At 39.7% G+C, this 12744-nt stretch overlaps 1 protein-coding gene across 2 annotated transcripts in view; it reads left to right on the forward strand.

Moving 5' to 3' along the window:
• The first annotated feature begins 926 nt into the window (after positions 1 to 926).
• The window catches only part of NUP54 (nucleoporin 54), a 30498-nt gene continuing 18680 nt past the window's right edge, over positions 927 to 12744 (forward strand). The window contains exons 1-4 of one of the 2 annotated variants that reach the window (XM_019829347.2): positions 943 to 1066; positions 1723 to 1884; positions 4685 to 4768; positions 4861 to 5007. In XM_019829347.2, coding sequence (XP_019684906.1) covers positions 1000 to 1066; positions 1723 to 1884; positions 4685 to 4768; positions 4861 to 5007 — 460 coding nt within the window. In that variant the 5' untranslated portion in view covers positions 943 to 999. Of the gene's footprint in view, positions 1067 to 1722; positions 1885 to 4684; positions 4769 to 4860; positions 5008 to 12744 lie in introns of both variants that reach the window. The other variant, XM_003985270.5, reaches the window with a different exon arrangement.

A 12744-nucleotide genomic window follows, 5' to 3' on the forward strand; every position in this document is an offset into this window, starting at 1 on the left:
GTGTTCTAATTGTTTTTCATGTAATTTATCTTTCAGATCTATCTTTTCAGTACATAAAGAGCTTTACTGTTCCCATTTCAGGTCTGAATAGCATTCCTTTTCATAAATGCAACTATTTAAGCAAACCCATTTGTTTCCAATCACTTGTTATACCTTGTATTTCATAACTTTGCCTAATTATTTATAAGATAAATTCTTAGAAGTAGCATTGCTATGTCCAAGGATTTCTAATTTTGATAGACACAACGGCTTGTTATTGTTTTTCTTTTAACAGGTATACAAGCACATGGATTTCAGAATCAAATAATTCTCTCAGGTTTGTTATTAAAAAAAAAAAAGTAAATAGACATCATTCTCAAAGGCACCTGTTAGGTTTTTTGTTTTGTTTTTAATTTACCTCCATGACTAGGTAACAAGCTGCTTCAGTAATTTTCATGAGTTTTAGCATTATCCATTGACCCTACACTACGGAGATGAGGATTTGGCCTACCTATCCAGTACTCATTACACAGTCGCATTCATCCCCACGCACATCTTTTTTTTTTTTTTTTTTTTTTTTTTTTTGAGCGACAGTGCCCGGCGCGCCTGTGAAAAGGGGAGGGGCAGAGAGTGGAGTACAGAGGCCCCGAAGCGGTCTCTGCGCACCCATCAGGGAGCCCAATGCGGAGCCCGAACTCACGAACCCAACTGCTTGTTAACGCACACCTTTTCCAAGCCTTTAAGGGCTTTCAGGCGCCAAGCAGCCGCTAATTTGCCAGCATTTCCTCTCAGTTGTGACGCTCCACGCCACGTGAGGCCGCTAAGCCCCCGGAAGCTGGCGGGCCGGGGGGCGTTCCCCCTCCAATCCCCGCCTCCTGCGCCTGGCCTGCGCTCCGGTCTCTTTGGCTGGGCCAGAAAAGAGGCGGGACTCCGTTATCCGAGGGCAGTTTCCCGCCGGACCGAAAAGCCGAGAGCACCTAGTGTCGCGGGAGCAGTGCTTTGGTCCCCTGCTCCCGCGACATGGCCTTCAACTTTGGGGCTCCCTCGGGCACCTCTGGCACCGCTGCAGCCACCGCGGCCCCCGCGGGTAAGTGATCCTCCCAGACCTTCTCCCGGGGAGAAAGGGAGGCCTCTGGTCAGCCCCCTCGGTCCGAAACTCTCCAGTCCCGCGAACCTGGGGTCTCTTGGCCACTTGGAGACTTTAGGTGCCTGGGGAAAGGGCGGGCTGCGGCAGAGCCGGCCCAGGCGGCTCCTGAGGAGGCCGCTACGGAACCTGAGGCCCAGCCTGTGGCTCCCACGCCGTGCGTGGATCCCTGCAGTGCCCTGTCCTCCTAGGGTTCGCTTCCCGCCGCCGGCGAGTCGGACTCGGAGAGACTGGAGGGCGGCTCCTCTTTCCCATTGCCGGAGACCCGCTCTGTCCTCCCCACCTCAGCCTCCCGGACCCGCGGGAATCCCTGCTTAGCTCCCGCTGCTGGGCTTGGTGAGGTTAGGGCTAGGGACCCCGGGGCGGTGCCCTGCGGCTCCTTTGGTCCTGGCCCCTTTGGTCCTTGCTGCGGGACTTCACGCTCCTGCTCCTTCCTCCTGTCCCCACCTCCTCCGCTTTCTTAACTCGTTTGGAGCTAAGTCAAGGTTTGTCTTTGCTCACTTCTGTGAAACCTGCTGACTCTTCTAATCCTCTTGCTTTCTTTTCTTTTTCTTCTTTCCCATTTTAAAATTTTGTTTCTTTGCCTACACGCCTATCAGGATTTGGTGGGCTTGAGACTGCCAACTCCACCGCCAGTGGGTTTAATTTTGGGGGTTTCGGATTAACTGCTAATCCTGCAGTGAACTTTAATATTGGCAATTTCGGTGTTTCTACTACCTCGGCGACTCCGTTCAATTTTGGTAACAGTCTGGCAAGTGCAGGTAGATACTGCGGGTCGTATGTGTAACGAATGTTGGGAGCCGGAGTCCAAGAATATTTTGTGGTTCTTAGTTTGGGAAAGAACACTGGCTTGCCTAATGAGGAAAGGAAATTCACTTTCTAGTATGGAATCAAAAACATTTGTATCCAGTTTTGACTGCCTTAAAAGATTCGGTTTTAGGAAGTCTTGCAAGTTATAATGTTCCTTTTTTAAGCTTGCATTTAATTAAACAGAATATACCTTCCAAGTGATGAAAATTTCGAATGGATTATTATTTTGAGTAGATTATGTTTTCCAAATTATTACGCATCTCTTCCAAAATAAAAGCTCAGCAGTCAGGCTCGTTTTTCTGGGATTCTTGGACTCCTGCAGTCATTTTTTTTTTTTTTTCATTTTTCCTGCATCTTTCATTGGAATTTCATTTGATTGTCCTTGTGTTTCCCAAGAGAAACAAGTCTTATACGAACAGCAGTAACTTGCCTTGTTTTTTATGGTGTGTAACAACAATAATGTATTTCTTTGGTCAACCCCAGATTAGGACACGTTTCTATAAGATTTGTAGTTATGGAAAGAGCCCCCAATTTTTTACTGGATTTTTTGAGAAATGATCAGAGCAATTTATTGTCAAGTAGCATTGAGTTCAAGTAGGTAGGCTAGACATATTTGCATTCAAAGAGATAATTAGGAAGATTTTAGTGTCTATGTGGATTGAAGCTCCTTGGAAATTTGCAAAACACAAACTATAATGTGTGTATATGTGTATATAAATTTAAAATAGGTCTATGTGTCCTTTACAGACAGTCACCCTATAGAATAGTCTTGTTCCTCTGCTGCTCGTATATGAATTTCTTGTCCATATTCTCTTACATTATGCCACTTATGCCTGTGCCAATTATATGCATTTGGTAAACATTATTATTTATTCTCTAAAATTTACTTGGGAAGTCTGGTGTTTGTGCAGTATTTGTTAGCACAGTGTGAAAATCATCTTGGCATCTGGTTTGAAACCTTTTGAAGAATACTTGAAACCTTGAATTCCAAAGATAAAATAATCCATTATTAAGTAATCATGTATCACTGCCATTTGGTATGTTTACTTTTCCTGTTTGCTTAAAATTGGCACTGGGTAAAACAGCAATATTATTTTGAAATTTGTGTTTCTGAACAAAGCTACCCAGCTTGTAATTCAACAACAGTAAATAAACTTGTTGGTATTTGCTTGATTTCATGTTCATTTGGAGTTACCACTGTTAAGTGTTGAGTTGTGATAATATAACTGTATTTTAACTACTTTATATATATGTTCATTAACTGAATCTTCAGCAAAGGGATAGAAACCCTTGTTTATTTTGTATCTTTGCAGATCCACTATTACGAATAAACATTTTTGGTATTATGAAACATGATAAGATACTAATATTTTTATTGTGTAGCCAATCCAGAATATATCATAGTTTTTCTACGGAAGTGAAGAATAATGAAAAAGATTGAGAACAGCATTCTGTACTTTAGGTGATTTTTATCAAAATGTTTATAGTTTGCAATACTACAGTAGAACCTACCTGATTATGGCTGCAACATGCAGTCTATTTGTGAGTAATTTTCCAAATTAAAATTATATGATATCAAAAGGGTTGAGTTTTTTCCTTATATCTTTTACATAACATGAATCCCTGTCTCTTATACTAGAAATATATGAGATTAAAAATTAGAATTCCAGAAAACCTGTGGCATAACTCCGAGATCACTGATGGTTCAAATATTTTTCTTAAAAGTCTTTTTGGTATCACCTTGGTAATCAGGGAAAGACTGACAATAAGGGAAAAAACATAAAACAATTTTAGCTCGTCTGTATTCCATTCCATCCATATGTCAAGTTACATATGGTTAAGATTAGTTTCATCTCTAAACTTAAATCTAAAAATGAAATTTGTAGATCTGTTAGTTGCCAACTTGGTCCAGGGGGCTGTGCTAGTTCTCTCTTTCCCTAGTTTTTCCCCCTTCACTCTTCCTTCAAGAAACACATTCTTGTTGTAGGGAGGTCAGTATGTTTCCTTGGGAAAGTTGGTAAATTTTCATGAAGACTAAGTAGAAAGGAAGCTAAAATAGAACCTAAGTTAATTCACCAAAGCCAAAGTTTCAAACTGGCACCACAGTCTGCTAATACGATTTGTTTAGCATGCTACTTTAAAAATATTTGAATTCATTCCAAAAAATTAATTAGTTAATTAGGGTCTAAAATTCTGTAAATTTCACAGAGAAAATCTAGATCTTCGGGTTTTGGGGGGGGGGCGGGAAATGGGAATAAACAACATTACTACCTTTCTCCTGTGGCAATAATCTGCTTGAATTTAGAAACTGCTTCCATTTTTAAAAACTGTTCACATTGAACAGTTCTACCAGTCAGTAAACACCTGGTCTATTTCACTTATTAATGTTATCAGCCTAAATCTTACAGGCATTTGAATTTGCAACTCCTGCTCTAAAAGTATATACATAGTCATTTTAGAGTTTGTTAAGCATGCTAGTAGGCTTAACATGTTTTCTCAGCTGTGACTTAAGGGTATGTTGAAGAGTATGTATTGCATTGTGCTATTTCTGTTTTAAATACTTAGTCACTTTTTGCAACATTTGACTTCTTGATTAGTAGTATAGTTTTTTAAAAATTGAAGTTGAAAGTAGAGGAAGGAAAAATTAGATCAATAGATTTTGCCTCTGTATGTGGCAACGACAAAATAATTTGAAAAAGAAATGTATGTATATAAAAGATTCTGTCTGTTTTATTTATCCTTTTTAATTAGTTGGGTTTGGAGGATTTGGGACAACATCTACAACAGCTGGTTCTGCATTCAGCTTTTCTGCTCCAGCTAACACAGGCACTACTGGTAAGAGGACGTCGTATGCCATTTGTAGAAATGAATGAGCTAAGAGCTTGGTTTTTTGGTTAACTTACGCAATTTTAATTTTTCCTTCAAAGGACTCTTCGGTGGTACTCAGAACAAAGGGTTTGGATTTGGTACTGGTTTTGGCACAACAACTGGAAGTAGTACTGGTTTAGGTACTGGTTTGGGAACTGGACTGGGATTTGGAGGATTTAATACACAGCAGCAGCAACAGCAAACTAGTAAGTATAAGGGGCCTTTATCTTACTTTATATGACTTTATATATAAAACTAAGACATAGCTGACATCGAGTGCACTGTTCAAAACACTTTAATGATACCTTTTTTTTTTTTGAAAATTTATCAGTATGTTCCACAAGATTCCAAAAGCTACTTCTCATGTCAATATATAATAGCAACTGGGGAGTAGACTGATTAGCAGGATGAGGATTATAAAACTTCTGTGTTTAGTAACAGTCTATGTAAATTTTTGTTGCTAAAAGTAACACAAAAGTAAATCTGCATAAAAGTACAGCTTAATGAATTGTATATATAATAAGGTGAACACCCTTGGAACCAGTACCTAAGTCAGGAGGTGGCCCCTGGCCAACCACTTGAGAAGCCCTCTACATTGCCCTCCCAGTCATTTCCCAATCAGAGGAACTATAGTCCTGTCTTTCATGGTGATCTGTTCTTTACTTTTCTTTACAGCTTTGTCACGTAAGTGTGTAAACAGTATTGTTTAGTTTTATGTGTCTTAAATCTGTGTAAGTTCCCCTGTTAGCCCTCCCCCCTTTTTTTCTTTTTCCTATTTGTTAAATCAGACCATTTTTCCTGTAGAGTTTTTCAAGTCAGGACTCTACTGGATTGCATTCCTGTGGTATAGTTTAACATATTTCGTTGTTTTCTGTGTTTTTTGTAAATTGGGTTGGATATAGGCACTTATGTATGTTGATAGTTGTTTTTTGTTTGGTTTCAAGACTACTTTATGGATAGTGTTGTATTCCTTTTTTTTAATGTTTGTTTGTTTCAAGAGAGAGAGTGAGCAGGTGATGGCCAGAGAGAGATAGAGAATCCCAAGCAGGCTCCACACTGTCAGTGTGTAGGGCTCGATCCCACAACCATGAGATCATGACCTGAGAAAAACCAACAGTTGGATGCTTAAACCGACTGAGCCACCCAGGCACTCCAGTAGTGTTGTATACTTTATCAAGAGGTATATAATGTCTCTCTTTTTCATTGTATAAGCAGCAGCCATCCGTTAATTCATTAGGGGTTGCAAAATGGTATATATTCCAACCCTCTGATTCCTTTTCTGTGTATTTGTTGGAATACTTTAATAACAAGAAACTTTATCCACTATCTGGTTCATCCTTTCCCATATTTATTATTAGTTTTCAAAATAAAGAGTTGGTTCCCTATCATTCTCTAAAGGAAACCAATTAATTTTTCTTATAATGTTAGGAACTTAAATATTTCAGCTACCTATATTTGTATTTTTTAATCTGTTGCAGTTATTATCCTTATTGATGCTTAAATGTTGCATCTTTGGCCAAAGATGCAAGCCTCTTCAGACTGGCTCTCAAGTCCTTTGACACAACGTAGAATTAGTCTTTTATTTATTTGTTTTTTAAAGTTTATTTATTTATTTTGAGAGAGAATGGTGAGGAGGGGCAGAGAGAGGGAGAGAGAGTGAGAATCCCAAGCAGGCTCTCCACTGTCAGCACAGAGCCCAATGCAGGGCTTGAACGCATGAACCATGAGATCATGACCCGACCCAAAATCAAGAGTCGGATGCTTAACCGACTGAGCCACCCACGCGTCCCTAGAATTGGTTTTTGATAGCTTCCTTACTATCTGGTATGGCAGTGTGTTCCAGGGTTCTCTCGTATGGGCTAATTTATTTAATTCTCACGAGAATCCTATGAAATGGTACTCGTGGTATTTCCATTTTATAGGTGAAGAGGGATTGTGACTTTTCCATATACCTCCCAGGAAGTAGTATAGAAACACGAATGCGAGTTTTTTGACTTCCTACGTAATGCTCTTTTCACTTTTCCAGTCTTCTTCCTCTTAAATCACTTTTGCTTCACTTTTCTTAGGTAACTTGATTGATTGGCTAAAATTCATCCTACTAAAGTTATTCAAGATTAGTAGTTATTAAACATAAATTTAAGGAATTGTGTAGCCAAAAGGACGAAGATAATAGTCTCAGAATTCTTTCTAGTATTCTAATCATTCCTCTTTTCTGTTATCTTCCTGCAAAAATAGAAAGTTTGTTGGAAATCCAAGTACTTTGGGAGAAGAAAGGGAAAGTGAAGTTTTTTCTTTTGAAATTTTCTTTAAAATAATATCTCTCCAACTATCCGTTACTGTAGTTAAACTTGCTTTGGTTAGGAAAAATGGGAAGTTGAATTTGGTGCTATTCATTTGTATAATGAAAGGGGCTTATTCAGTTATGTAGCAGCCACTTACTGACTGTATGTTTGTATGTCAGGCATCGGGTATATAAGGTTGAAAGCCACAGTCCCTGCTTATAGTCTACAGGGAGGTAGAATAACGAACATTTAATTAGAATAATAAACTCCAAGTTATAAAAAATACACATATGTTTGAAAGCACTAAAACAGACCCCTGCAAGGTACTATGGAATACAGAGGAAGAGCTGAGTCTTGAAAGAATTAGTTGGATAAAGTCAGGAAAGGGTATTCCATGTAGAGGGGTAACTGACAGAAGCATCAGTGTATGGCATAGCATGATGAATTTGGGACCTGCTGTAAGGAGTTTTGAGCTTAATCTGCAAAGATTATGGAGCTGTTGCCTTACTTTTCAAACCCCCGCTTGTATGAGGTGCTTGCTGTCTGGCTGTTCCATCTGAGATGTGTTTAATTTCAGTTACCTGCTGACCTCCTGGACAGTACCTCTTATTCAATGAAAACTTTGGCAACTGGCTCTCAGTTTTGCTTTTCTTTTCAACTTCTGTCTGGGTTATTTAAACATCACATGGCTATATACTGAGATAGCCATGCCATCTAACTTTTATTCCAGAGACTTCTTCCATTTCACTTAAACCATAATTTTTACCCTGGACCTTGGCAACATCTGAAAATGTTCAAAATCACTAATGTGAACATCCCACAACCTATTCTTTTAGCCTGCCTTTTTAACTACTTCCAGTGTAGCTATTCCTAGACCTCATTAGGACCTTTAGACAGTGACATTTTCGTTTAGACCATTTTCTATTCTTCCATCAGCTTCTTGTCTCTACTCTCTAATTAGCTTAGATTCCATAGCCTGCCATTTCAGTCACTGATTGTCAGTATGCTAAACTTCTTTGTCATTGTATTATGTGCCTGAGGGGGAAAAAAAATCCAAGCTGGTGTAAGCCCAACTGTCTGTCTAGATACTGCTTGAGAAAATCACATAATACAAAGGATTAAATAGTATCTCTAAATTCTTTTTTTTTTTTTAACATGTTATTTTATTTTTTGAGAAACAGAGAGACCATGAGCAAGGAAGGGACAGAAAGAGGGAGACACAGAATCCAAAGCAGGCTCTAGGCTATAAGCTGTCAGCACAGAGCCCGATGCGGGGCTTGAACCCATGAACACAAGTTTGTGACCTGAGCTGAAGTCGGACACTCAATCGACTGAGCCGCCCAGGCTCCCCGTTAACTTTTTTTTTTTAATGTTTGTTTATTTTTGAGAGAAAGAGAGCGCAAGCAGGAGAGGGGCAGAGAGAGGAGATACAGAATCCCAAAGCAGGCTCCAGGCTCTGAGCTGTCAGCATAGAGCCCAATGTGGGACTAGAACTCAGGAACCATGAGATCATGATCTCTGCTGAAGTTGGACACTTAACCGACTGAGCCACCCAGGCGCCCCAGTACCACTAAATTCCTAACCACTGACCTAAGTTGGGGCCTCAGCACTGCCTGGTAATTCTACGAAGTTTCTATTTTGTTTTTATGTTTATTTATTTTGAGACAGAGAGAGCACACACGCAAGCGGGGGAAAGGCTAAGAGAGTCTGAGGCAGGCTCTGCATTGACAGCACAGAGCCCAACATGGAGCTCATCTCATCAACTATGAGATCACGACCTGAACCGAAATCCAGAGTCCAACATTAACCAACTGAGCCACTGATGCGCCCCAGATTGCTGAAGTGTTTTAAAGCAAATCCCAATACGTCCCCTCACTGTCACTTTACTATGCTTCTCTCTTTAAAAATATGGGCATCACTCCAACTTGCTATTAATAATTCCTTGGTATCCTCTAATACCTAGTTCTTAATCACATTTCCATTTATGTTTCATTGAAGTTTTCTTCAGCTGGTTTACTTAAATAGTGATCCAAACAAGGTCTCCACATTTATTTTCTTGTTGTGTCTCAAGTTTCTTTTTAGTATAGAGTGTTCCCTTGCTCCTTTTTACCCCCTTCATGAATTGTTGGAGAAACTGGGCCACTTGTCCTATGAAATGTCCCCCATTCTAGATTTGTATCCTTGTAGTATCATTTAACTTTATCCCCCACTTTTCTGGTTAATGAAGTTAGCTTTAGGTACTTTATATTCAAGTTTGACTTTTTGGCACAGATACTTTGCCAGTTGTGCTACGTGCTTCATACTATATCACATTGAAAGTTTTTTCCCTCTTTTGGTGATGCTAAGATTGATCTTTGGGTTCAGGTTGTGACAGCCAATCTGTCTTGTAAAGTTCCTCATCAGTCTTTAACCTAATGGTTTCATTCATTGATGATCATTGCCTCAGTCAGTTATTTTATTAGGAGTTGCAAAATGGTGATCTCCCATTTCTGCCCTCCCTTCCACACTAAAATTCTTCTGTGAAACAAAGGTTTTCTCCCCCCAGGTGACTGTTTGGTCACCCTGAAATAGAATTTGTATAGGAAGAGTAGGCTAAACATTTTTTCTTTAATTTTTTTTATTTTAGAGAGAGAGTGCGAGCGGAGGGAAAGGGCAGAGGGAGAGTGGGGGAGAATCTTAAGCAGGCTACACGTTCAGTGCAGAGTCCAACACAGGGCTGTATCCCATGACCTGAGCTGAAATCAAGAGTCAGATGTCCAGCTGACTGAGCCACCTAGGCGCCCCTAAAAATTCTTTTCAATTGACAGTTTTTATAAGAAGTTGTCGTTGGCCTGATTATTTCCAGTGGTGTCCAAGGAATTGAATTTTAAGTTTTTGATCTTTACTTTTAAAAACTGTAATTTTGAATGCATGAGTTTTCATAAATTGACTGTGCTTGAGTTGGTTGCATTCATTATTCTTTTTGATGCTCAAATTATCACAGTTTTGGTCAATATGAGCCCTTGAACAATACCCTGGTCTGTTATTTCTTACCTTATTGTTTAGTACTCCTTATTGCTTCCACTGGTTCATCTTCCCCCTCCTTTTTGCCAGAGGTTTGCACATGCTGTTCATCTTTGCCCCTACCTCATGGCTTGGCTGCCTGCTTCCTTTAGGCCTTAGTGAAATTCTAATGGAGCAGTCTTCTCTGGTCTCCCTCCTCCCCCACCTGACCCGACTTGATTAGCTCCCTCATTCAGTACTCTCATAGCCTCTGTATTTCTCTAAGGAACTTACCACAATTGTAAATATTTGTTTGATGTGCTGAGTTTGTTTACCATTCTGTCCTTAGTATTTAGCTCTGTGTCTAACATTTAGGGGATACTCAGTAAATACTTGTTGAATGAGTGAATGAACATATGTTATCAAAGATAAAACCAGAAGAGTTTTATGTATTGTGAGGAAATCCTATGTATTGTGAGGAAATCTATGTATTGTGAGGAAATCTAAGGGAGAAGAGCGTTTCCTAGGAGGATGTGTGTTCAGTGAAAGTTGAAGATTTTCTTTGGGAGCTAAAGGAACAATCTACAGCATGAGGACCCTGAGAAGGTAGAGAGGTATGAGAGGTCTAGTAATGCTAAGGGGTTGAAAAGAATGTATTGAACTTTATAATTTGAGTTCCTAAGTGCCTTCCAGCAAGTGAACTCTGAGTAGACTAGTGTGGTTGTAATCTAGTGTGAAATGTAAAAAGGCAGCTAAATGAATCAGTACAGATCATAGTGTATCTCATTTAAAAGTTGAGGAGATTGGGGCGCCTGGGTGGCTCAGTCGGTTAAGTGGCCGACTTCGGCTCAGGTCATGATCTCGTGGTCCGTGAGTTTGAGCCCCACGTCAGGCTCTGTGCTGACAGCTCAGAGCCTGGAGCCTGTTCAGATTCTGTGTCTCCCTCTCTCTGACCCTCCCCCGTTCATGCTCTGTCTCTCTCTGTCTCAAAAATAATAAATAAACGTTAAAAAAAAAAAGTTGAGATAAAACCTAGGAATTTCTTAGCCAAGGCTACAATAAATACAATAAATATTGAGCTTATAATACCAGGATTCAAGTCTTGTGGCTTCTAGTCCAGTTCTTTACAGTGTTTATATATGCCCATTTGGGAATTTATACTATTCATCTAGGGGGGTAATAGTAGCCCCTCTCTAGCCCTGTAGAAGCCCCAGTGACCATATGGTACTTAAAATTTTAGACCTGAAAGAAACTTAACTATCATCTAATATAGTGGCCCTAAAACTCAGATCATTTTGGTAATATTTTCATGATTCTTCTCTTACCTACTTACCATTTGTGTTATTAAGAATTTTCTTTAGGGGCATCTGGGTGGATAAGTTGATTTAAGTGCCCAACTTCGACTCAGGTCATGATCTCATGGTTCGTGAGTTTGAGTCCCGTGTTGGGCTCGCTGCTGTCAGCACAGAGCCTGATGTAGGGCTCAAACTCACAAATTGTGAGATTATGACCTGAGCCTAAACCAAGAGTTGGATGCTCACCCAACTGAGCCACCCAGACTAGGTGCTCCTAGACTTGTTCTTTGATAGAAAGTGAGATAAGCAGATGTGAGGCATTAAAGGCATACTGGCACCCAACCTAGACTTTTTAAAATGTATTATGAGAACAGAGAAAGATACCATACGTTTTCACTCTTATGTGGATCCTGAGAAACTTAACAGAAACCCATGGGGGAGGGAAAGGAAAAAAAAAAAAAAGAGGTTAGAGTAGGAGAGAGCCAAAGCATAAGAGACTCTTAAAAACTGAGAACAAACTGAGGGTTGAAGGGAGGTGGGAGGGAGGGGAGGGTGGGTGAAGGGTATTGAGGAGGGCACCTTTTGGGATGAGCACTGGGTGTTGTATGGAAACCAATTTGACAATAAATTTCATATATTGAAAAAAATTAATAAAAACAAGGAAAAGTAAATATAGGGCAAACAACAGTCTTTGCCACATCTAGTGCCTAGTGGTGAGCATATTACGGACACTCAATAAATTCTTCTTGATTGATTAAAAAAAAAAATAAAATAAAATGTGTTATGAGATAATTAAAAGATATTTTTTTGTTAGGTGAATTAGTCCATTTAGTGACTCAGCTGTTGCCTGATAGCTATAATTTCACGTTCTGGGGGTATTTGTCTCCCACTTTGGAAATATTGATCTGATCTAACAACTTCACCCATTTTGTTGGAGAAATTGTAGCCCAGAGAGGTTAAGTGACTTACCCAAAGCTATACAACCTGCTAAAGCTTTAAAAAAAAAAATTTTTTTTTTTTTTAAAGTTTTTTAATTTATTCTGAGAGAGAGCACATGAGCAGGGGAGTGACAGAGGAGACGGGAGAGAGAGAATCCCAAGCAGGCCCCACACTGACAGTGCATAGCCTGATATGGAGCTCAAACTCACAAACCCGTGAGATCTTGACCTGAGCCGAGATCAAGACTCGGACAGTTAACCAACCAACTGAGCCACCCAGGCGCCGCATGACCTGTTAAAGCTTTTAGTTTAGAATCTTGATGATTAGTTCATTTGTTCTTTTTGTTATATATTTCTTTGTTATGAGAGAAGGAAAAGTGATTGTTAAGTTGATACTGATAAAACACTGATATAATGATTCTTGCTGCTTGTTTCCTCCAATTTGT

Source organism: Felis catus, chromosome B1 (genome assembly GCF_018350175.1).
Source record: "Felis catus isolate Fca126 chromosome B1, F.catus_Fca126_mat1.0, whole genome shotgun sequence".
In the NCBI taxonomy this organism is placed as follows: domain Eukaryota; kingdom Metazoa; phylum Chordata; class Mammalia; order Carnivora; family Felidae; genus Felis; species Felis catus.